At 41.2% G+C, this 24,579-nt stretch overlaps 1 protein-coding gene across 1 annotated transcript; it reads left to right on the top strand.

Annotated features, from left to right (window-relative positions):
• Positions 1 to 1,609: 1,609 nt before the first annotated feature.
• dr1 (down-regulator of transcription 1) lies at positions 1,610 to 23,503 on the top strand. Its single transcript, XM_052011685.1, has 3 exons — positions 1,610 to 2,161; positions 16,424 to 16,587; positions 21,701 to 23,503. Exons 1-3 carry the CDS (start codon positions 1,942 to 1,944, stop codon positions 21,848 to 21,850), a joined length of 534 nt encoding a protein of 177 aa, XP_051867645.1. The 5' UTR covers positions 1,610 to 1,941; the 3' UTR covers positions 21,851 to 23,503.
• Positions 23,504 to 24,579: the final 1,076 nt, after the last annotated feature.

Genomic DNA, 24,579 nt, shown 5'->3' on the forward strand with positions numbered 1-24,579 from the left:
TGGGGGAGGGGAAGGGGGAATTGTGGGGGGAGGGGGGAATTGTGGGGGAAGGGGAGGGGGGAAGGAGAGGGGGAAGAGGGAGGGGGAATGTGGGGGAAGGGGAGGGGCAAGGGGGAGGGGGAAGGGGGAGGGGAAGGGGGGAGGGGAAGGGGGAGGGGAAGGGGGGAGGGGGAGGGGGGAGGGGGAGGGGGGAGGGGGAGGGGGGAGGGGGGGAGGGGGAGGGGGAGGGGGGAGGGGGAGGGGGGGAGGGGGAGGGGGGAGGGGGGAGGGGGAGGGGGAGGGGGGAGGGGGAGGGGGGAGGGGGGAGGGGAGGGGGGAGGGGGAGGGGGGAGGGGGAGGGGGGAGGGGGAGGGGGGAGGGGGGAGGGAGGGGGGAGGGGGAGGGGGAAGGGGGAGGGGGAAGGGGGAAGGGGGAGGGGGAAGGGGGAAGGGGAGGGGGAAGGGGAAGGGACAGGGGAAAGGGAAAGGGGAAGGGGAAGGGGAAGGGGGAAGGGGGAAGGGGAAGGGGAGGGGGACGGGGAGGGGGAGGGGGAGGGGGAGGGGGAGGGGGAGGGGGAAGGGGGAGGGGGAAGGGGGAGGGGGAAGGGGGAGGGCGAGGGGGAAGGGGGAGGGCGAGGGGGAAGGGGGAGGGCGAGGGGGAAGGGGGAAGGGGGAGGGGAAGGGGGAAGGGGGAAGGGGGAAGGGGAAGGGGGAAGGGGGAAGGGGAAGGGGAAGGGGGAAGGGGAAGGGGAAGGGGGAGGGGGGAGTGGGGGGGGGGACGGGGAAGGGGAAGGGGAATGGGAAAGGGGAAGGGGGAAGGGGACGGGGAAGGGTGAGGGGGGGGGGGAAGGGGGAGGGGGAGGGGGAAGGGGGAGGGGGAGGGGGAAGGGGAAGGGGGAGGGGGAAGGGGAGAGGAGAAGGGGAGGAGGGGTAGGAGGGGAGGGGGGAGGGGAGGATGGGGGAATTGGGGAAGGGGAGGGGGAAGGGGAGAAGGGGGAAAAGAGAGAAGGGGAGGAGGGGATGGGGAAGGGGAGGGGAGGTGGAGGAGGGGATAGGGAAGGGGAAGTGGGAGGGGAAGGGGAGGGGGGAGGGGGAGGGGGGAGGGGGGAGGGGGGAGGGGGAGGGGGGAGGGGAGGGGGGAGGGGAGGGGGGGAGGGGAAGGGGGAGGGGGAGGGGGAAGGGGAGGGGGAAGGGGAGGGGAAGGAGGAGGGGGAAGGGGAGGGGGAGGAGGAGGGGGAGGGGGAGGAGGGGGAAGGGGGGGAGGAGGAGGAGGGGGAAGGGGAGGAGGAGGAGGAGGGGGAAGGGGAGGAGGAGGGGGAAGGGGAGGAGGAGGAGGAGGGGGAGGAGGAGGAGGGGAAGGAGGAGGAGGGGGAAGGGGAGGAGGAGGAGGGGGAGGGGGAAGGGGAGGAGGAGGAGGGGGAGGAGGAGGGGGAGGAGGAGGGGGAGGAGGGGGAGGAGGAGGAGGAGGAGGGGGAGGGGAGGGGGAGGGGAGGGGGAGGGGAGGGGGAGGGGGAGGGGAGGGGGAGGGGGAGGGGGAGAGAAAGGCGTCGCACCCCCTGCCGCTAGGGCGCAGCACCCAGGGAGGGCGGGAGGGAGAGCGGAAGTGCGGGGCGGCCCGGCGCGGCTCCGCGGATGGTTTCCGGTGGACGATCGAAGATGGCGCTGTAGCCGGGAGCGGAGGAATGAGGGAGGCGGACGGAAGGGGCTCAGCTCGGTGACCGGACCGCAGGCAGCCCGCTCGGACATTGGATGAGAGTGGCCGAGGGCCGGGGGGAGTCGAGGCGAGAGGGAGGCCGCGTGGAGAGGAGGATCGAGGGGGTGGGGGTGGGGGTGGGGGTTTCAGCCACAAAGGGGCCGCTGGTTCACCCCCTGGAGCAGAGGGCGGGGGCGTTCAGACCCACCGGGAGGCTTTTAGTTTTTTTGTTTATTTTTTTAATTAAAACGAACGTGTACGAAACGAGTCATGGCTTCGGCGTCCGGCAACGACGACGACCTGACCATCCCCCGAGCGGCCATCAATAAAATGATCAAAGAGACGCTGCCCAACGTGCGGGTGGCGAACGAAGCCCGGGAGCTGGTGGTGAGCTGCTGCACCGAGTTCATTCACCTCATCTCCTCGGAGGCCAACGAGATCTGCAACAAGTCGGAGAAGAAAACCATCTCCCCGGAGCACGTTATCCAAGGTGAGGGGAGCGGGGGCCCGGGCTTGGCTTTACTCTTTCCCTCTGGCCTGGGCAAAGAAGTAAGGCGAGAGTGAGTAAGGAAACACTTTGTTTTTCCCTGAAAGTTTTCTCTACCTCTCCGTTAGCAGCCGCTTAAACCTACTTGGGAAAAGTTCGGGTGGGAATTGCTTTAACAAGTCAGCTAGTAAGCAGCGTGCTAGAAATTAACACTGAAAGCAGTTCTGAGGTTTCTGTATTTCCCATTGGTATCTAAGTTCTGCATCGGGCAATGTTAGCCACTGGTTGAATTGGTAGTCTTTTATGATTCTGATGTATTTAGTAGAGCAATTTTGATTATCGCATATGGTACCCAGACTCTGATCATCTACAATAAGAACACGGATGAAGAAAAGTTTTTCTTCACTATTTGCACTAGAATATGTTAGAGCTGGTTATACTGATGTTAATGAATGTAAGTAGTTTCATACTTAAGTACTGTTGAAAATAAAGAAACATCATTAAAGCTGATTTGATGTCTTAAATATGTTTAAATTATAACTCTAGTATTTTCCAGGTTTCCACTGAGTTTTTTTTTACACGAAAAAGTACTTTGTGTTGAAGTAGGAGAGTTAACCAAAAAAAACTCACTTGTTTGATAGATGAGAGTATGAAAATATCTATTCAAGAGAAACTGTTTAAGTGGCTCATTAGTCTTGTGAATTATAAAGATGGATATACATATTTCAAATTGGCCAGGTGCAGGTGTTAGTATGAAATGTTTGTGCACTTTAATCCAGTGAATTTGTATTGTTTTGATGTAAAATCCAATATTTTACCAATTATATTCCTCAACCCATGCACAACTTCTTTCTAAAATGGAAAACTGTAAGTGCCTTTGTACATCTGCAGTTTAATGTAGAATAGGATCTCTTTGAGTGAGTTAAGTATACAGTTCAGGGTTATTTGATTTGACTAGAAAATTTTATTCTGTATCCAATAAATTATTTGCATATTTTCCTAATAGGCTGGTACATATCTTCTTACATAAGCCATCACTGTGGCACATTTCACCGTGGCACATTTCCTGGTTGTAATTACCTTACGTGCATGGTTTTGTTACTGACCAGATACTGGTCTTTACAGAGGGACTAGGACTTTGTGAAAGTTTTTGTTAATTGCATTGGTGGCTGGGCTCATTGAATTATCTTTTGAAATATTGTCTTGGCTTGAAGGTTGTAAGAAAATATGCAAGTAGGACATAAATTTAATCAAATATAGGAAGTTAGTTCCTAATTAAAATATAAGGCAGTTCTTTCTTCAAAATATTTGTAAAATTCAATTCTCTACCATTTGCCATTTTATCACATTTTAACCTGTACACATGGTATGGGTTTTGCTGCTGGATATGTGCCAGGCATATTGCTTACTGACAGGAGGCTTAAATGAACCTGACAGCTATTTCCTTCCCCTTCAGTGACTTATAATACCATCTTAGAAGTGGCAATGTTTACATATTTACTGTTGGCTATGATTTTGACGTGTACCTGATTCAGTTTTCTGGAGTTTTTAGGGCATTTCGGGACTGCATAATAGGATTTATCCATCTTTTACAAACTTACTCTTTCAATATTGGCAAGTAAATCGTGAAACATCTACTTGTGGTTTTTTAAAAAGAAAACAATCATTGCAATTCCCTTTTAAGTATTTAACCATTGAAGCTGGTTTCAGGATCCCAGTGGGCATATGAGCACAGCTGAAGAGCAAATTACATGATTTTCACAGACTGTTTCTTTTTCAGCTGCTTTTAAGCTGAAAGTTGTTGAATATACCAAAGACCATGGAAATCGTCCTATAAAAAGACACGGTGTGAGCAAATGCAGCGTTCGTTTGTGATGAAAGCAAAGTTTGGGTAGGTTTTAAGTAAAACTGCCAAATTGTTTGGTTCTAGAAGGCAAGGTTTTAAAGAAATGTTTGGTCAAATGCAGGCTTTGATTTGTTTATAAATCATAGTGATTCAACTAAAATTATGTTTATGATGAATGCATCAGAAACAACATTATTACTAAAATTCAACTGTTTTCTGAGCAGAAAATTAACAATATAACTGGGATTTTGCAACTGAACTGCTGTGTAAAAACTTTGCAGTTTTTGAATTTCTGTGACAATGATTGTCATCAAAATGAAAGTCTGTCCCGCCGTAGTTTGAAGTCAGCATTCACCTTTTTGACTAAAATACCAGTTATTGCTAAGCACGGTTTCTGTTGCTTGTTTGAAATTCATATTTTTGGTAATTTAGCTAAATGTTCAAACCTCTTGGCCTGTGTGTGCAATGGCATATTTAACATATCCATTTATGTAATTGCATGAAATGTTGCAAGACCAATGGCCTTGCATACATTTTCTTAATCATTTGCCAATGATGAGTTGTTGGGAGTAGTTCTAATTACATGGACATTAAGAGATGGCCTTCCAGTAGAAATATGGTAGCTAAATGTATGCCAATGGCCTCAGAAGTCTGACGTACCAACTCTGTGAATAGCAGATTTAGGCTTATCAGCTTTATAAGCCTCAAAAAAAAAGTGAATTGATGGTTCTTTTCATTGTGAAACTTTATGGGGAAAGAAGACACTTTCATCCAGATCTTGTTTCTGTAATATCCCCAGATCAGTGAAAACTATTCATTTGTAATATTTAAACAGATCTGTTATCAGTTTTCTCATCTGGATTTACTGTTGACGGTGAATGAAGATGAAATGTTAGTTGTTGTGACTGAAGCTTATAATTGGCCTCCATTGCGATACTTAGTGCTGGGCAGATCGTTATTTGGTTATGATGGAAGCTTGTGTTATCTGCACCATCTGGAAGAGAAAGTACGTCTGTTTCTAGTTTCCTATTTATGGCAGTGAGTTCTTACTTTGTCCGAACTGTTGCATAGCAACTATAGCAGTCCTTTTAATAGACATGCATTGTAGGAAAAGATACTGGCATATTTGAGGTTGCAGTGCAAAAGCTGGGTAGTTTTATAAATTGAAGATGTAGCCAATTTGTATAGAACAAACTATGTTGAAAGGGCTTGCTTTTGTCTGTTTGCCATAGAGTACGTCTAGTCCATTCCAATGTAGGGTATGAGTGGTGGTTTGCATGTTGAAAAGGTAGCTTTAATTTCTAGCTGCTACGCTTTTCCATGGGTAGATTCTGTCGAGCACTAAAGGGAAAGCCACACAAGAGTGCAATGCAGAGTGGTGAGTGCTCAGTGAACACTCGGGGAAAAAAATGGCAGCAACTTAATTGTGTTCTGCACCAGCTCCTGGTTCTGGAGCGGTTATAAATTCATCTCGTTCTCAAATGAGAAACCAGGGTTGCAAAGATCTATTTCAGCCTTGTTTTCTTTTAAGTACAAAGAGGGGTGGAGTTGGTGTGCAGAGAACTGAAATGGAGGATCAGGTGGAAACAAAGGCTTTGGCTCCAGTGTTCCAAATATCTATCTGGAGGAATTTTCTGCCCATCCGTATTTGATGATTGCTCTGTGTATGACAACTTAGGGTTCAGTGAGAGAGTGAGGTAGAATGTACAATCACTTGTCCTGAAATATAAAAGTATATTTTAGTGGCTAACATAGAGAAGGGGAAATATATTTGAAGTCTTCTAACAAAATGTGTCTAACCTCCATATTAGAACAGCAAGCAGCGAAGACGAGTGAAACCATTTCTTCCCCCTTCTTCTCATGAGTATTGGGAGATTATCAGTATATTTCCATCTGTTCACAGTATATTACTCAATGGTGAATCTCAGTGAGAAGCTGCAATCAACATAGTACGGGAACCTGCTGTAGGATCTCGACTTTATGCATCTGAAACCTTTAAGTCACACTTGCTGGTGGGAACTTTTCTGGACTAACTTAGAATCAAAATCTGTGACGGGATTCAATCAGTATTGGCTAGTGACATGGCCAGCAGTTCAGTTGGAAGCACTGGGTCATGCCACCTTTGATTCTAGCAATGGATGCTTGAAATGGGGATGTGTTCATTCTTCAGTAAAATGTGAAAACGAGATTCAAGATGGATCTTGAAAGTGTCAGTTGAACCTGCATCCACAGCCTTTAGAAGAGTGGGGTGAGTTCCAGAATTCCACTAATTTGTATAGGAAAATGTACTTTCCTCCTAACTGGCCAGGTAATAATTCTGGAATTGAAAAGCAGAACCACAGGTTAGGGGAACCACCGGTTGGTACTGGGGAAGGTTAGAGCTGTCCTGTTAGGAACAACAGGATAGAGATGGATTGAGTGATTGGGCTAAAATCTGGCTAATGGAGGGAAGTATGAGGTCATGCACTTTGGTCAGGATTCAAAAGGTGGATTCTTATCTAAATGGAGGGAGACTGCAAATGAGTAAAGTTAAAAGGTATCTCCGTGTTCTAGTGCGTGCATTGCAAAAGAAGTTAGCAGGCATGTCCAGCAAGTAGTGGAGGAGGCAAACGACATGATAACCTTAATTGTGAAGGGGTTGAGTTTAAGAGTAGGGAAGTTCTGTTACAGTTGTACTGGGTGTTGGTGGGGCCACACCTGGAATACTGTGCAGAATTTTGGTCCTCTTACCTAAAGGTATGCATTGGAGGCAGTACAAAGGAGAGTCACCAGGCTAATTCCTGGGATGGATTCTACCAAGAAACACTAGACAGTTTGAGTCTGTATTCCTTAGAGTTCAGAAGAATGAGGTGTGACCTTATTCAAACATATAAGATCCTGAGAGGGCTTGCCAAGGTAGATGTTGAGATGTTTTCACTGGCAAAGTGTCACAAACAAGGGGACATTGCTACAAAATAAGGGGCCTGTCATTTAAAACTTAGGCACGTAGAAATTTCTTAGTAGTGAATCTCTACAATTCTTTGCCCTGGGGGTGGTGGAGGCCAAATCATTAGATATATTTAAGATGGAGATATATATTTAAAAGATTAAGGAATTGAGGGTTATGGGGATCTGGCACAGAAGAAAAGTTGAGGCCAGCCTTCATCAGTCATGAACTTGTTATTGGGCAAGCTTGAGGGGCCTAATGGTCTATTCCTATTTTCATGTGTTCTTGTGCCTTAAGTTCTGAAATCTCTCATCAGAGGAAATAATATCTCTGAATCTATTGTTGGATAATTTCAGCTTTTAAACAATCTATTCTTCAATCTCATGTGCAAGGAATGCAAGTCATATTTGGGTATTCTTTAACCCTTGAAGCTCTGCTCTAAACGGTGAATTTGTAATTATAGCCTCTTCCAGGGTCAATAAGTCTTTCCTGATGAAAATGATCAAAACTGAATGCTGTCTGACTAAGAAATTGAATGATTTGATGATGAGACACTGTTTTATATTCCTCGATGTTGAGATAAATTCATAAAATATTTAATTACTTTATATCTATGCATTGGCATTTGGGGATTAATAAATCTAGACACTCAGAGCTTCATGATTCTTGTTCTCTTTACTAAAGCGTAATGAAATTGTTTTTCTTGCATGCAACTGATTTGCCTGATGCTCTTTACTCTATCCAGTCTTCTGCTGTTGTATCCATTCCCTTAATCTACTGTTTTGTGATACCATGTTTCCATCTGCAAGTTTCCCCCTTTCTACCTTAGTAGCCACATCCTCTAAGTTTAGGTTTGTCAAAGGTAAATTTCCTTTCATAACACCATGTTGACCCTGCCTAATCATATTAATCTAATGTCCTCCATCCGCTGTATCAAGATTCTGATGAGACATAATATCAATAACAATGCACTGTTTCCATCGATGAGAAAGTATTGAGATTTTGCAAAATGAAGATGAAGCTATGTGGAGAAAGTATTATTTCAGTAGTAGGTTTTGAGTACTTTAAGTTATGGGAAAGAAACATTGCCTGGTGAATGTATGTTAAGTTGATTTGCTGTAACGTAGAAAGTTTGTCTATGTGGCTGAAAGGCATTGCACAGACAGTACTTCTCAAATGAGTTGAAAATTGATCCAAGTAGAGAATTCAAGTGTGTGAAGGTGGGCAACGTGGAATCTGCATGACTGGGCATTAATGACTTGGGGGAAAAAAGCGCAAAAGATGAGTTTGTCGATAATACAAACTTGGGGGAGCTGTAGTAGAACTGACTGGTCAAATTTAGGACCTGGAAACGTTTGTGAGCTGTTCTGACAATCTTTAGGCCATGTTGGCATAGCCACAGGTAACTTAAAATGCATTGTTAGTAGATTGGGCAGGCAAGAAAGTTGGCATTTACAGGATGGGAGGGTGGAAAGGACGTGGCTCCAGTCTCGAAGGAACACATTAATTCTACCTAATCTCCTCCTTTTCACATCTATTGAAGCTCTCCAATCTGTTTTTTGTTTTCTACTTCTTTATCCTCTGCTGAATTCTGAAGTTTTCCTGGTGCCTAGTCTTGCTGTTTCTTGTGCCTTTTCCTTTAATCTAGCACAATATTTCTTGATTGCCATGGCTGGATCCCTTTATTGGCCTTGAACGTATAATTATTATACTAATTCTTTAGCCATTGTTTCCTGTCGTATCTTTTAATCTAGTTTCACTATCTACCATAGCCAAACCATGCCTCATGCCTTCATACTTTGCTTTATTTGCTTTATTCAGATTAAACTAAATTGCTCCAATTTTTATATAAAACTTGTAATATTATTCTCACTTCCATAAAGGTCTCTTAACTAATTAATCATCAATTAACTCGCACAATGTTGGAATTAAATGGCCTGTTACCTCATTCCTTCACATATTGACTTAGAAATTCATATCTTATACACTCTGTTAATTCATCTTCCACATAATTATTTGCTTTGAAGATTAAGGTCTCCCATGATTATTGTATTATATATTATCTGCATATCTTTACTCCAGATTTGTACTGTGCCCTGCAGTACTACTGTTTGGAGGCTTTTATACAATTCTCAATGTTTTCTACTTATTAGTTTCTTACTTTGCGCAGACTGATCCTCAATATTCTAAGCTAAGATTCTTTCTCTCTATTATCTTTATTCTGTTTTTTTTAATATCAGGGCTTCTGTTTCCTTTACCATTTTGCCTGGAATATTGTCAAGGTGTTACACACTAGAGCTTCATATGTTAGTGAGGCTGGTCTGAGAGGCTTTTATTAGGCTTTTAACTTGTGGGGAAGGTTTACACAGGAGGACATGTTTCAGAGGTGAAGTTTTTAAAAAAATTTGTCTATCCCTTTTAAGATCTTGATATGGTAAATATCAATGCAACCCCTGCGTTAAGGGAAATTCTTCCTTATGGAATTCACAAATCGCTACTCAAAAATTTGAGATATGGAATAAAATCCACTCTCGGAATTTATGTTGGGGGGGGGGGTGATGGGGTGGGAGAGTAAATAAGCACACAATTTTTTTTAAACTCCTTTCTTGATGCATGTGCAGATGACACAACTTGTTACAGAAAATTGTGATTCAGACTGTTTTCTAGGAATGTAACTCGCCCCCGCCCCCCCCCCCCCATAACGCGGGGGTCACCTGAATGCTTCTCGTATTCCACAACAACCGCTTGTATTAATGCAATTAATATTATCCAAGGGCACTTAAAGGGCATTATCAAGTAAAACTTGACAAGAGTCACATATGCAGATGTTGGAATTGAAAACCAAGGAAATGGTCCAAGAGGTAAGTTCTGTAGAGCATCTTACCAGAGGAAAGAACAGCAAAGAGGTTTAAGGAAGTAATTTTATTCTTTTATTAACAATTCTTGATTGGTGTTAATATATTTTATTTTCTGGGAACTAGGCACGACTGTCATCTTGAACTGTTAAGACCAACATTGTCATCTTGAATTGTCGCTGAGAGTTTGGTGGTGTGCCACTTGAATAGTCGCAGTCCTTCTGGTGTGAAGGTACTCTCGTGTTGCTGCTGGGTAGGGATTTCCAGGATTTAGAGCTAATGATGAAGGGAGTGATATATTTCCAGGTCATATTACTGTCTGGCTTTGGGTTGGGGGAGGGATTTATAGGTGATGGTGTTCCCCTGTGTCTGATCACTTTGTCCTTGGCAGCAGAGGTTTGGGAGATGCTGTCAGAATAGCTGTTTTGTATATGACGAGGGTGGGAAATTGATGTTTAAGGTAGATGGGGTGGCAGTTAACTGATCTGCTTTATCCTAAGTAATTTTGCACTTGAATTTTGTTGATGCTGTACCTTTCCAGGCAGGTGGGGAGTGTTCCATCACATTCCTGACACTCGACTTGTAGATGGTGGATTGGCTCTGCGGAGTCACTAGATGAGTTTGTCAATAGTGGGACTCTCCAGAATGTTAATGGTGAGGAATTTGGCAATGGTAATTCCATTGACTATCACATAGTTGCCTTGACTCAGTTTATTGGAGATGGTTTATTGCTTGGCATTTTAGACTAAACCCAAATGTCATCTAAATCTTGCTGATTGTAGGTGTGGATGCAGTTCTGAGAAATGAAATGGAGCATTGGGCAATCAGCAAACATTCCCATTTCTGACTTTTTTGTTGGAAGGTGAAAGTCTTTAGGGCTACAACTGGGTTGTCTGGTCCCAAAGGCTTTGTTGCATCATGTGTTCTTAGCCTCCTCTTGATGTTATATGGAGTGAATCCAATTGGTTAAAGACGGATTTCTATGATTGTAGAGATCTTGAGGGGAAAAGCCAGGTTGGAGTAATCCATTGGGCATTTCCCAACTCAGTCGGATTGCGAATACTTTAACCTTTAGCACTTGTCTGCTAGGCCTTGCTATTGACAATAGGATGTTCTTGGAGCCAGTGCAATCAACATGTATAACAGTAATTTTGCACAAGTTTTGATGCACATACAGATATTTGTAATTGTAGCTTTAGTAGACAAAATTAATACTCCAACATATGCAGTGAATAATCTAGTGTTTTACATATGGAACTTGATTACAAAATAGTAATTTGCTTTACTCCTGTGTATTGATGTACTGCACTATGATTTTGTAGTTTGGACATCTGCACAAACACAACACAACTGCACTAGTTGCAGCTTCAGCTCTTATTGCAAGAAAGTTAGAAATCTGGCTTTGGCTAGCCATCTAAGACAGATGTCTGCAAATTTTAGAGTAATACTTAAACTAGTATATAAAAGAAAAAGTATGTGCCATATGTTTTAATCAAACAAATTCATATCTGCTTTTCAATGTTGGAATGATTGATTGTGGCAGATGTTAGAGGGTACGCCACAATTTAATTTTTTTCCCTAGAGAATGTCTAGGTTGTCAGCAACACTCATTTTGGTGAATTCTGAAAATGTCCTTTGAATCACTGGAGACTTCTTTTCTCTTTTGATGTGAAATGTTTTGCCATATGATCTGCTTGTATATGGTTCAAACTCCATCTTGTTTTAATTTTGACGTTATGAATCTTTTTGATCTGTCATCTCTGGTTTTTACTTTTTGCATTATTTTATGAAGTGGATAAATTTCCAATTTATTGTGGCTTGATTTGAAATTCTTTTGTGTTCACTGTTCAATTGATTTTATCTTTTATGCTTGTATTAGCGCTGGGCAGAGCAAAATGTACTATTATTAGTACAAAACATTAATTTTTGAAGGGCTTTCTGAACTCTAAATAACTTGTTTGTGCAGTAGGTTCTTTATAGTTTCGTTTGATTCCCTATATATTTCAGCTGAAAAGGCTGATACAAACGTATGTAACAGTAGAGCTGTATTTATCCTGATACATTTGAATCCTGATAAACAAATGTGTAGTTATTTGCTCCTAAGACTTGAAAATAGGAAACACTTATTCATCATATCTATCTTTACTGCATTTAGACTCATTCATCACTATTGATGCACTACAACATATTAGCAGTAATATATGGATCCAAAACAGAATTGTCTTGTTTCAGTTTTAACACGCTTATTGCATAGGGGGCTGGCTTCAACCTGAGAGCTTTAAACAGATGTATTGAAATCAATCTGATTGCTCAACATAAGCCCACCTAGAATCATTCCCAACCAACTTTGCCTAACAAATATAGAATTCTTGTCGTACCTTTCAAATCTCTCCATGTCCTCTGTTTGCACCACCATACCTCATGCCTAAAAAAAACTTGTCTGTCAGCCAGCCAGCATGCATATATTCATTATGCTATTCAGATAAAAGCAGGGGAATTTTCTTTTGACCTTGAAGCAACACTGCTTAATGCAGCCTAAGTAGTTAATTATCTAGTTGTTATCACATTGTCGTACAAATTAGTTGCCATGTTTGTTAACAATAGAACTGATATTAATTAACTGTGGAGTGCTTTGAGTACATAGAAATTTAAGTTCTTTCACTTTCGAGGCTAATCATTCCTTGCCTGTGATGTTTGTTCCCAAACTACTTCACTTCCGGCCTTTCTTCTCTTTAAGAAACTTCCTAAAGCAATCATTCAGCTTCTCTTTTTGCTTTCCCCTTTCCCACTTGCTGTTTCGTCTTGCATACTCTTTTGTGTTACAAATAAGTCTACTTTTATTGTGCCTTTTAACAGTAAAATGTCCAAAATTGCTTGAGAAATTGAGCATTGTGAAGCAAAATCTAATGCCAGCCAATTGGAAATAATGTGACAGTTAACCAAAGGCCTTGGAGAAGGGGAGACTTGGGGAATGAATTTCAGTCCAGGACCCAAGTATTTTAAGGCACTAATGCCAATGCTGGAAGGATTAAACCTGGGAAAGTACAGAGATCAGAAATAGGGCAAGACTATGAAGGGTTTGAAAATGATGAGAATTCTAAAGTCGAGTATTTCCTGGGCCATCACGCAATGTAGGTCAGCATACAAGGGTGATAAGTGAGCTTGATAGTGGGAGTTAAGACATGGGTGCAGACTGTTTATGGGTGGATAATGGTTTCACCATCTGATGTGCTGAGAGAAGTATGAAACAGTCTCAGCATCAGATTTGCTGAGGTGGGTGTGGAACAGACAACACAGCATGGATGGAAGTAATCGGTTTTAGTGAAATTTCTGTTTTGGAAATCAGCTTGGGGTCATAGCATGGAAGCAGGCCCTTTGGCTCATGCTGACCAAGATTCCATCTAAGCTAGTCCCATTTGCCTGTGTTTGACCCATATCCCTCCAAACCTTTCCTATCCATGTACCTGCCTCAACCACTTCCTCTGGCAGCTCATTCCATATACTGACCATTCTCTGGGTGGAAAAAGTTGCCCCTCAGGTTCCTATTGAATCTCTCCCCTCTCGCCTTAAACCGATGCCCTCGAGTCTTGATTCCCTAACTCTTGGGGGGGGATGTGGAGAGACTGCATTCACTCTATCTATGCTCCTAATTTTATATGCCTCTATAAGATCACCCCCCCATTCTCCTACGCTCCAATAAAGAGCGTAGTCCCAACCTGCTCAACCTCTCCATAATTCAGTCCCTTGAGTCCCGGCAACATCCTTGTAAATCTCCTCTGCACTCTTTCCACCTTAATGGCATCTTTCTTAGGAGGGTGACCGAAACTAAACACACTATTCCAAATGCAGCCTCACCAATGTCTTGTACAACTGCAACGTAACATCTGAACTTCTATGCTCAACACCCTGACTGATGAAAACCGGTGTGACAAAAGCCTTAGAGGATGGTACAATTGTGAAACAGACCAGTACTACCTCAGAGTGATTAAGAAATAGGCTAAGGAGCTAAGCTGATAGTGACTTTGGACTTCCTTGTGTTTAGTTAAATGAAATTCAGCACATCCAGGAGCAATGGCAAGTGAGCAAGTAGAGTTTATTGTGGAACCTGACATGTTTTGGACAATGCCTGCAAATATACACTAAAAATGTTGTAATGTTTTTCCAATCATTGCAAATGAAAATCGTTGTATTCTGATTATTTGGGCAATGTTCAAAGTCATTTTAGTCAAGGTTGGGATCCTGCCTGTTGAGCATTCCTCCAGTATCAAACCATTATTCAAATGTTGTTTGTTCTTACTTTGCCAAAATGAACCATCTACTCTAAACAGCAATTTTGTTCTGAAATTCTACTGAGCAGCTGAAAATTGACCATGCTAAATTTTTTTTAAAATTTTCAAATTTTAAAAAAAATGTTACTTACAGCGTGGTAACAGGCCCTTCCAACCCAATGAGTCCGTGCCGCCCATTTTAAACCCAAATTAACCTACCCATACACCATTGCAATGTGGGAGGAAACCGGAGCACCCGGAGGAAACCCACGCAGACACGGGAGAACGGACAAACTCCTTACAGACAGCGACAGGAATAGAACCCTGATCGCTGGCGCTGTAATAGTGTCGCGCTAACTGCTACACTACTGTACCATAGACTGTAACAGTAAGACTGTTCATTAACTTTATCATTTAGGGTGTTTAAATTATTGCCAATTTACTTTGAGAATAATATTATTACAAGTTGTAAGTGATTTTTCTAAATATTATCCTTTTAGCTACTGTGCAGTTACGTTATGGGATTTAATCGAGTAACTGGAAAAATAAGATCACTATTTTAAATTGGCACTTGAAAACCACATCAGAGTTGGCCTGCTTGTGCCTAATGCAGTCATATCCATCTTTTGACTTGGCTGGGAAGTTATATATTAGGGCTGGTTCTACATGTAGTCAGAGAATTTTTCAGAGCCTAAATCAAGAACTGGGACATTCAAAAAGCAGGTAAGTGAATTATTTAAGTACAACTTCTAGAAATATTTAAGCAGAACGTAGTGAAAAGGACCTAGATAAACTTCCAGTATTTTTTGTGTTTTCTATATTATGTGAACGTTGAGGTACAGAGGTTACTGCTGACATAAAAATAACAAAATACTTAATTCTGAATATTTTAAATGGCTCCCACCAAATACCTGAAGTTAAAGCTGCCATCTAGAGCTGGTTTCGGGGAGGTACTGTATGCCATTTTATCATTATATTGCTAAAGTACAAACTTGAATTACTCCAATAATTTCCATCATTACACCCCCATACACACTCTAGCGTTATACAACATTTAAAATAAAAACACTGCAAGTGTGAGACTAAGACAGCATTATTCTGGTCTTCAGTGTTTATTTAAAAAAAATGTACAGCCACAAAGTTGGGAAATCTTCACTAAAACATCACTTTCACTGATTTTTCATTTCCTCAAACTGCTTACTCGTGCTTGAGATGGTAAAGATTCAATACTTAATCCACATGCGTGACCCCAGACAGAAAGACAAGGCACCATTCTTAAGTGTAGCCCTATCTTAAATTGGAACAATTGTTTTCTATTGAGTGCACCATTGGATATCAGTCAAGAGCTGGAGCCTGATGGCTGATTGCTTTATTTTCTGCATTTGTCTTGCCAATTGGATTGATCATCTGTTGTTTTGTTCTAGTTGAGAACTTGAGAATTTAAACTGGTGTGCATGGCTTCCTATCAAGTCCATTGGGCTGTAGTTATTCAAATCTTGTGTTTTCTTGCAGAAATGTAACCAATGAACCTTCAGCTCCCATAACACTTAAATCCATTTTCAATTCATTTGTTAATAGAGTAGTGATTTACTCACCAGTGGAGATCATCTCAGAATGGTCCACTGTAAATCTGTGTCCGGGGAACAAATCAAGAAAAAAAAATGACACCAGTGTTTGAGCTTATTGGAATATGGGGACTTAGAGCGATATGGATCTGGAGAGCTGGGCCTTAAGCTGTATGACCTGAGTGTTGAGAACCAGTTTTGATCAAAAGTTGAAGTGTTTTCTACCTGTAAAAAAAATATCAGCCATAAGTTAGCATTCAAATGAGCTTCATTGCATTTATACACGTGTTGGGTTTGTGGCAGATAGTCTCTATAAATGTCATTTTTATTGAAATGCAGAAGTTCTTCCCTTGCATTTTTTGTCACATTTTAATATTTCATTTGCATTCTGTTTTGTGACTTTTATGTTTGGGAGAAAGAAGCAATATTTAATGCTTTAAATGTGAAAGGGATTTCTGAACTGGAAGAGTTTGTGTCACCATTTCATAAGTCTGTTTTGGAAATGAAATCAGAATAGCCAGACACCAAAAAAGGTACAGTTAAAGGCAAGATTATAAAATGAGTATTTACACGTGTAATCTAAATTTACAATTGTCAGATCATTTTCGACACGGCTGAAAATGAGAATTATGTAAAAAAAACAGGGTGGAAAACAAAGAAAAGGGTCAGATGCAGATCCTCTCTCATTGCTCTATATTTCCTGTTATTTCAGATTTCAATTCTTTTGCAGTTCTTATAATTGGATGAAAATTTTTGACAGTGTGCACAAGCACTAATATAATTATATAATTTTTTCTTTTTTTAGCCCTGGAAAGTCTTGGCTTTTGCTCGTACATTAGTGAAGTAAAGGAAGTCTTGCAAGAGTGCAAAACAGTAGCACTAAAGAGGAGAAAAGCAAGCTCACGACTAGAAAACCTTGGCATACCAGAAGAAGAACTATTGAGACAGCAACAGGAGCTATTTGCAAAAGTAAGTAGTATATGTAGATGTTCAAACCATTACATAGATATAGCCATTTATAAAGAGTTATTTCCATATTATATTTTTAAATTGGGTACTCCAGATTTTGTAGTGATGTATTGGTAAAGTTAGAATAAACTTGTAAATCCTCTATCTGAGAGGCCATGGGCTTCCCATGATCAGCAAAATATGCAGATACCATTAAGCCACTGTCCTTTGAACCCAGTACATTCCCAAATAAACATAACTGTACCCAATAATGTTCTAAAAGCATTAATAAGATGTTTAAATACCTCAAAGCAAATTATATTAGCAAACAAACAATTTCCATTGAAACTTATAAGCATGAATCAGTTTTGAAATCAAGGTGGAGCTGTGTAAAAAAGATTGTTTTCTATTAAAACAGTGCACAGCAAGGATTCATTTGACACAAGTGGTCTAGAAACTGATCTGTATTTATATACACAATAATTAGTTCCCCATTGTGCGCGTATATAGATTTGCTAGGAAAAGAAATTGAGATGGGGCCTGAGGCCGACCTCATGAGTACATGGAAAAGCAAATCAGTGGAGAATAAGGAGTGAGTGTATAGCTAAAAGTCTACCATGAAACATTATTCTGACTTGTAGTTATTTTTGGTCGTGTTTCTTTTCATCATGCCTTGGATATTTTATGGTCCTGACTGTCTACTTTTAATTATTGAGAGAAATGTTGAGTGATCTGCACAGGTTATTGCTTGGATCTGTTGTTCCTGATTAACTTATCAGCTGTAACCAGTTAGATGCTTGTACAGTTAACGTACAAAATAGCTAGAGCTGTCGGGAAAAGGAGCCAGATAATTAACTTTCATGGACGTTCAGATCAATTGTATATTTCATCAAAATGTAATTTGATAAAACATATTAAATGCAAAATACAATGAATTCATTTATTCAGGCAATTTCTACATTTTCATTTGAACAATAAATGGATGTTGTATAGACAGAGTAGAAATGTCATGGATATGCAGAACAGAACTTGAGAATTAGGTGAACTTGACGCTATCATTATGTAGGCAGTGGGGTCAAGCACTTAATAAAATCAACAAATTGACAAGTTGAGCTCTGCTTTGTAATGCACTTGCCAAACTATCCCATTTTGTCACCACACTATGAAAAGAGTGTGGCTCTATTGGAAAGAGTACCAAAATTGTACCATCTGCAAAGAGGAACTGTGACAGGAGATCAGAGAGGATAAAGTTCTACAATCTAGACACAGTGGAAAATAAATTGAGGTGTACAAAATTAGCTGAACCCATAACATTTTACTGAAGAATACAGCCAAAATGTATGAATTCTTTTTGCTCAAAAACAATGCTTGAAATCAAATACAGTAGGGAAGCTTGACATTGAATGCATGACTGGGAGCACCTGAGGAACAAACAATAGGTGAAATTACATTCTCATTCTCCATCCTGTGTTCTCAGGGGTGTGTCTAAGAATGTAGATCTTTATTTTTCCCTCTAGTTTTCATTGCGCCTTTTGACAGCACATTTTGTCAGTCCTGTGGGTGAGGTCTTGTATCACATTATTTCAGTGTTTTTTGTTTTGATCAGACCTGCTTTTATCCAGTTTGTATCCTGCTTAAGTTAATTTACAGTCTTTATGTTGATGTGGATAGCTAGCATCTGGTGTAACAGATGCCTGACATGAACTTATTTCATGGTACTACTGTGTGAGGTCAGAACTGTTTTTCATTAGCAATAGAATAACCAGGAAAGTTCTTCAGTTATCTTGTCCACGGCATAAAATGAAGAAATACTAGGGTTGCTTCATCATACGATTGAAATACTAGTGCAGCCATTAACGTTGTAAATGTGAAAAGTAAAACAAAAATGTATGGGTGTAGTAGCATGGTGATTAAATCACTCAACTAGCAATCCAGAAGTCAGGACTAATCTGAGAACATGAGTTCAAATCCTACCATCGAAATAACTCAACCACAATGCTACCATAAACTTTGAGATCATTGATATAAACTGTCTCCTGATTGTTTTTTTAAAAAAACGGCAATTGCTGGGGAAGCTTTTAGGGATTCTCAGTTTTGCTGTTCCCTCCTCCTTACAGTGAGTGTTCTGAATCACTGATCTAGAGCCACAGGGATTGGGGAATTTAAATGCAAGTAATTAAAATAAATCCAGAATTAAAAACCCAGTATCAGTAATGGTGAAACTGCTAGATTGCAATAAAAATCCAACTGGTTCACTGATGTTCTTCAGTGAAGGAAGTTTGCTATCCTTTTCATACAGGCACTTCTTGGGTTGTCATTTTATTGCTTGCTTTTTCTTCAACCTTAATACTTTTATCACTAAAATACAGCAGTGCAAGCTCTGTTTTGCAAGTTGCCTTGTTTTATTCTAGTTGCTGCCATTAGATAAATTGCATGCCTGATTCTATCCTGCTCTTATTATGTCTGTTTTTAGCAGCTTTATTGACACCCAGCTCTAATCCAACAAATTCAAAACCTTTTGCCTTGCCTCTTCATCCCCACCCCTGCCCAAACTTGCAACTTCATCTGGTGCTTAAAACTAGAGTATGCCTTCCATTCTTTTGATTCTGGCCTCTTTTACATGTCCCCTCAAGCTCATACACTCCATTTACAGTTGCAGAATCAGTATGCCCCTCAACCTCTGAATCTGGCTACCTCTCAAGATTTATCCCTTTATCTACCTTCAGCCACCTTCTCTTGCTTTTTCTCAGAAACATCTTGGTGCCCTCTTCTACCCAGTCACTTGCTTTTGAAGTTGCATTGAAGGTTTGCTTTCAAGTTGCTTTGATCTAGGGCAAGAACACGCTTCAAATAAACTGCTCCTTGTACTTTGATTAATCATGGATAATCCATTTGAGTATTACCCACAGAAGATTTCTGCCCTTGCTCTTTTTGTTCTTCCCATTCTCTCCTCACCCCAAGACAATTCTGACTTGATTTCTGGTTGGGACTTTTATTTATATTCATCTGGGTCTAAGTGATGTAAGCTGACAGTCCCAAGAGCTGGGAAATGGGAGTTGCTTCATACTTATTATGAAAACATTAGGATAGATAAGTCCTCGGTGCTGGATGGGATATACTCCAGGTTACTATGAGAGGCAAGGGAAGAATTTGCTGGCGTGTTGATGATATCTGTGTCCTTCCTGGCCACAGGAGTGTTACCAGAAGATTGGAGGATGACATATATTGTTCCCTTGTTCAAGAAAGGTAATAGGAATAATCCTGGGAATTATAGACCAGTAGTGGGCAAGTTATTGTAGAGCACTCTTAGGGACAGGATTTACGAGCATTTAGAGAAGCATAGTCTTATTAGGGATAGTCAGCATTGCTTTGTGAGGGGCAGGTTGTGCCTCACGAGCCTAGTTGAGTTTTTCAAGGAGGTGACAAGATAAATTGATGAAGGTAATGCAGTGGATGTGGTGTATATGGACTTTAGTAAGGTGTTTGACAAGGTTCCTTGTGGTAGGCTCATCCAGAAAGTCATGAGGCATGGGATCCATGAAGACTTGGCTGCATGGATTCTGAATTGGCTTGCCCACAGAAGGCAGAGGATGGTAGTAGATGGAGAGTATTCTGCCTGGAGGTCAGTGACCAGTGGTGTTCTGCAGGGATCTGTTCTGGGACTCCTGCTCTTCATGATTTTTATAAATGACTTGGATGAGGAAGCGGAGGGATGGGTTAGTAAGTTTGCAGATGACACGAAGGTTGGAGGTGTTGTGGATAGTGTAGAAGATTGTTGTAGGTTACAATGGGATATAGACACGATGCAGAGTTGGATGGAGAAGTGGCAGATGGAGTTCAATCCGTAAAAGTGTGAAATGATACACTTCGGAAGAACGAACTTGAAGACTGAGTACAAGGTTAATGACAGGATTCCTAGCAGTGGGGAGGAACAGATGGATCTTGGAATCCAAGTCCTTAGATCCCTCAGAGTTGCTGCACAAGTTGATAGGGTGATTAAGAAGGCGTATGGTGTGCCGGCCTTCATTATTCAGGGTTTGAGCTCAAGAGCCGTGAGGTAATGTTGCAGCTCCATAAAATTCTGGTTGGACCACAGTTGGAGTATTGTGTTCAGTTCTGGTCACCTCATTATAGGAAGGATGTGGAAGCTTTAGAGAGGGTGCAGAAGAGATTTACCAGGATGCTGTCTGGATTAGAGAACATGTCTTAGGAGGAAAGGTTGAGTGAGCTAGGGTGTTTCTCTTTGGAGTGATGCATGATGAGAGGTGACTTGATAGAGGTGTATAAGATTGAGGGGCATAGATAGAGTGGACAGCCAGCACCTTTCCCCAGGGCAGCAGTGGCCAGTACCAGAGGACATCAGTTTAAGGTCAGAGGAGGAAAGTTTAGGGGAGCTGTCAGAGGTAGGTTTTTTTTTTACTGAGTGGTGGGTGCCTGGAACGCACTGCCGGGGGTGCTGATACAATAGGGACATTTAAAAGACTCTTAAATCGGCACATGGAAGTAAGAAAAATGGAGGGTTTATGGGCTGTGTAGGAGGGAAGGGTTAGATTGATCATGGAGTAGGTGTTTAAATAGTTCGGCACAACATCGTGGGCTGAAGGGCCTGTACAGTGCTGTTCTGTTAGTCACATGGACCAAATGGCTCCTGTACCTACATTTCTAGTATCCTTCGATCCAGATCATGTAATAAGTGGAGCAGGTTTCTGAAAGTGTAACACTCCAGTATTTTAGAGTCTGCAAGCACTAAGTTTACAGGAACTGCTTCTTTAAATTATTCTGGATTCTTACCATGCAGTTTATGCCTGAATCTGAAATTTAATTCTCAGGAAAATTGAAGAGCAAGTGATATCTGGGTGTTTTGTAAACATCATTGCTGTGATATTCTTAAACAGATTTTATAATTGTAGCGTCCAAACTCTTAGTTTAGGTGCTTTCCTGTTCCGGCCCCATGTGCTGCCTCATTTCTTCCCAGTCTGCCTTTGTGGCCTGTTTGCATTATGTATTGAAATCTGATCAGCTGGATCTTTGAAAGATTATTATGTTGTCCTTCTGTCAGTATGACCTTCAGAGTCATTTGGCTGATCACCAGGTTACTATGGAAAGTATTTACAGATGTCCTTTTTTATTACAGGCCAGACAGCAGCAGGCAGAATTAGCCCAGCAGGAGTGGTTACAGATGCAGCAAGCTGCCCAGCAAGCACAGTTAGCAGCATCAGCCACATCCAATCCACTCAATAAAGCAGGATCATCACAGGATGAAGATGAAGAGGATGATGTTTAAACTTAACCAGCAAATTTACTTTTACACAGATGTCCTTTTACCGCACATTTACAATGACCTGGCCTGTCTGCAACTTTCAGCTTCAACTTTGCAGACTGGCTGCTGGTGTCAGAGGGTCATTGGTCAAGTCACAACTGTCATGAGTTTTCATGTGTAACAACCAATCACTTGTATTATATGTGGAAGTGCACAGGATTGGAAGTTTCAGAATATTATATTTACACAACGGGCGACCAGAATTGGGAGCACCAAATCAATGCAGTACTTTAAAGCTCCACAGCCTGTTTCTTGCATCTTTCTGAAAATCAGTATTGTTAATGCTCGTGAATCTGAGAATTAATGCTTCAGTTTGTGTAACCAGTTGCTCCCCTACTGTTTAATACTGAAAGCAAATTTATTGTGGCTTATTTAAGTTTGCAATTGAAATGTTTTTTAATGTGCGACTTGTAACTGGGGTGAAACTGACAAAAAAAACAGTTAACCTACCCTTGGTTCATTTTTTTTTAAATGAGTCTGACGGAGTTCACAAAATTTTAAAGAAGTAACATTATTAACTTTGATAAAACCATCCGATCTATAGTAGGTTATTTAGTCTTAATTTTACGTGGTATATGTCCTTGCTTCATGGTTAGTTTTAACTCCTAGGTGTAATGTAAGCTCTATTTCCAGAAGTAAGGGTTGAAAACAAAGCACATTTTTGCAGCAGTTACAGTACCAAAGAGTGAATTCAGCATTGGGAAGATTGACAAGTGAAGTGGGCTCTTCAGGATGCACGTTAACTGCGGCTTAAATGTTTTAACTGTTTTTGTACTGTAATGTTTCATGTTCTTTAACAAATATACATAACTGTTAATGATTTTGGGATTGGCGATTTTCACCTTGCTACATCTGTGGAAGGTTTCCATTGTGGAGTGTATGTTTTTTTTAAATCTGCATTGCAAAGTTGATTGTGCTGGTTAATACATAACTCTTCCATGGTGCTTATTGTTCTTACATTTTTCATGTGCTGTTTCTCTTAGCAATAAAAAGACAGGTTTTTATTAAAAAATGTAAATATTTTGTACTTTTGTCTGTTTCAAAACTCTATTGCAGCCATTGAGGATTACAGAGAGCATTCCAATAATTGTCCAGTTTGTTTTTGGAAATTCTAATTTAGATTTGTGGAAAGCTAAAGCAGTGTCTAATGCTGTGTGCAGATTACCAGCTCAACTCTAACTCAGGCATGCTGGAAATGTATACCAGGGTAAATGAGGAAACCGACTTGGATAGCAGCTATGGTGTTAGTACATTAATTAGCAGAAGCCAGTCAACTGTGTCCATGCCAGCCAAAAAAAAATCAAAGTTAATCCTGCAGCAGCTCATTATCCTTTGTCCTGTAGGCTATGGCACTGAAGGTGGTCATTTCAATACTTTGTAAGAAATAATTTGAGAATGAAGTCTGACAAGTCCTCAGGACCTGACTGACTGCATCCCACGGGCTTAAATGAAGTGACTATAAGCAGTGGCTTAATTATGATCATCTAAAATTTCCCAAGTCCTGAAAAGGTCCTAGAAGATTAAGAAAAAAATATATTAAGGAAGAGAAACAAAAACCAGAAAAGTATATACCATTTAGTCTAACATTTGTCATCATAAAATGCTGGAATCCATTACTGAAGTAGTAGCAAATCATAATGCAATTAATCTGAATCAGCATCGTTTCATGAAAGGGAAATCGGGTTTTATAAATTTTTAGGGTTTTTTTGAACTAAATGAATTGGGGATTTTAGTTGTATTAGGGTTTTTTTTGAACTGATAAAAGAAAAACAGTTGTGTATTTGATTTCCAAAAGTAAGATGCCACAAAAAAAATTCCTGCAAGAGATAAGAGCTTGTGGCATTGGGGGTAATAGGAAGGATAGAGGGTGACAAGATAACAGGAAAACATGGGTAAATGGGTCATTTTTTGGAGTGACAAGTTTTAACTGGGGTGCCAAGGAGCCAGTACTGGGGTCTTCATTTTCTATAACATATCAAATAACTCAGATCAAGATACTGCATCCAGATTTGCTGGCAATGAGTTAGTTCGTGAGGAGGACACAGTTTGCAACAGGATATTGTAAAACTGATAATTCAGCATCCTTGGAACTGTGGTAGTACTTGACTGACAGATTTTTTGGACTATTGGATGTTACTCTAGTAATACCCAAGCACAATATTATTTCGCTTGTTTTATGGGTCACAAGGTAGTATAATAAATTTTCTTGTGAACCTGGTGAGCTTAAAAGGAGCAGGAAATATACAAGTGTTCTGGCCACAAACCTATCAACATTCCTGACCCTTGGTGTTCCGGACCCCAGCCCTGGGTCCGATCGGATACGTGGCCCATGGTCCAGACCCAGCCCTGGCTTTGCTCTGGACCCTCTGCTCTGGCCGCACACCCCACTTTCTCTCTGGTGCTGTGGCTCACGTTCCAGACTAATGAGTGAGTAAGATGTCAAGGCCACCAGAATTTCCAAATAATCAGGTGCAGCAGTACTGTAAATAGGTTAAATGAGTGGGCAAAATTTAGGCAGATGATGTAGGGATGTGAGCAGTTAATCCACTTTAAGTAAAGTAGGAAAAGAAAATGTGTAAGTGGTGAGGGGCTACAAAATAATGCCAAAGAGAGGAGTTTGGGTGTCTTGGACATGGAATGTACAAGTTGGCATGGAAGTATAGCAAGTAATTGGAAACGTCGTGGCAAAGATC

The sequence above is a fragment of the Pristis pectinata genome, chromosome 3 (assembly GCF_009764475.1).
Source record: "Pristis pectinata isolate sPriPec2 chromosome 3, sPriPec2.1.pri, whole genome shotgun sequence".
NCBI lineage: Eukaryota > Metazoa > Chordata > Chondrichthyes > Rhinopristiformes > Pristidae > Pristis > Pristis pectinata.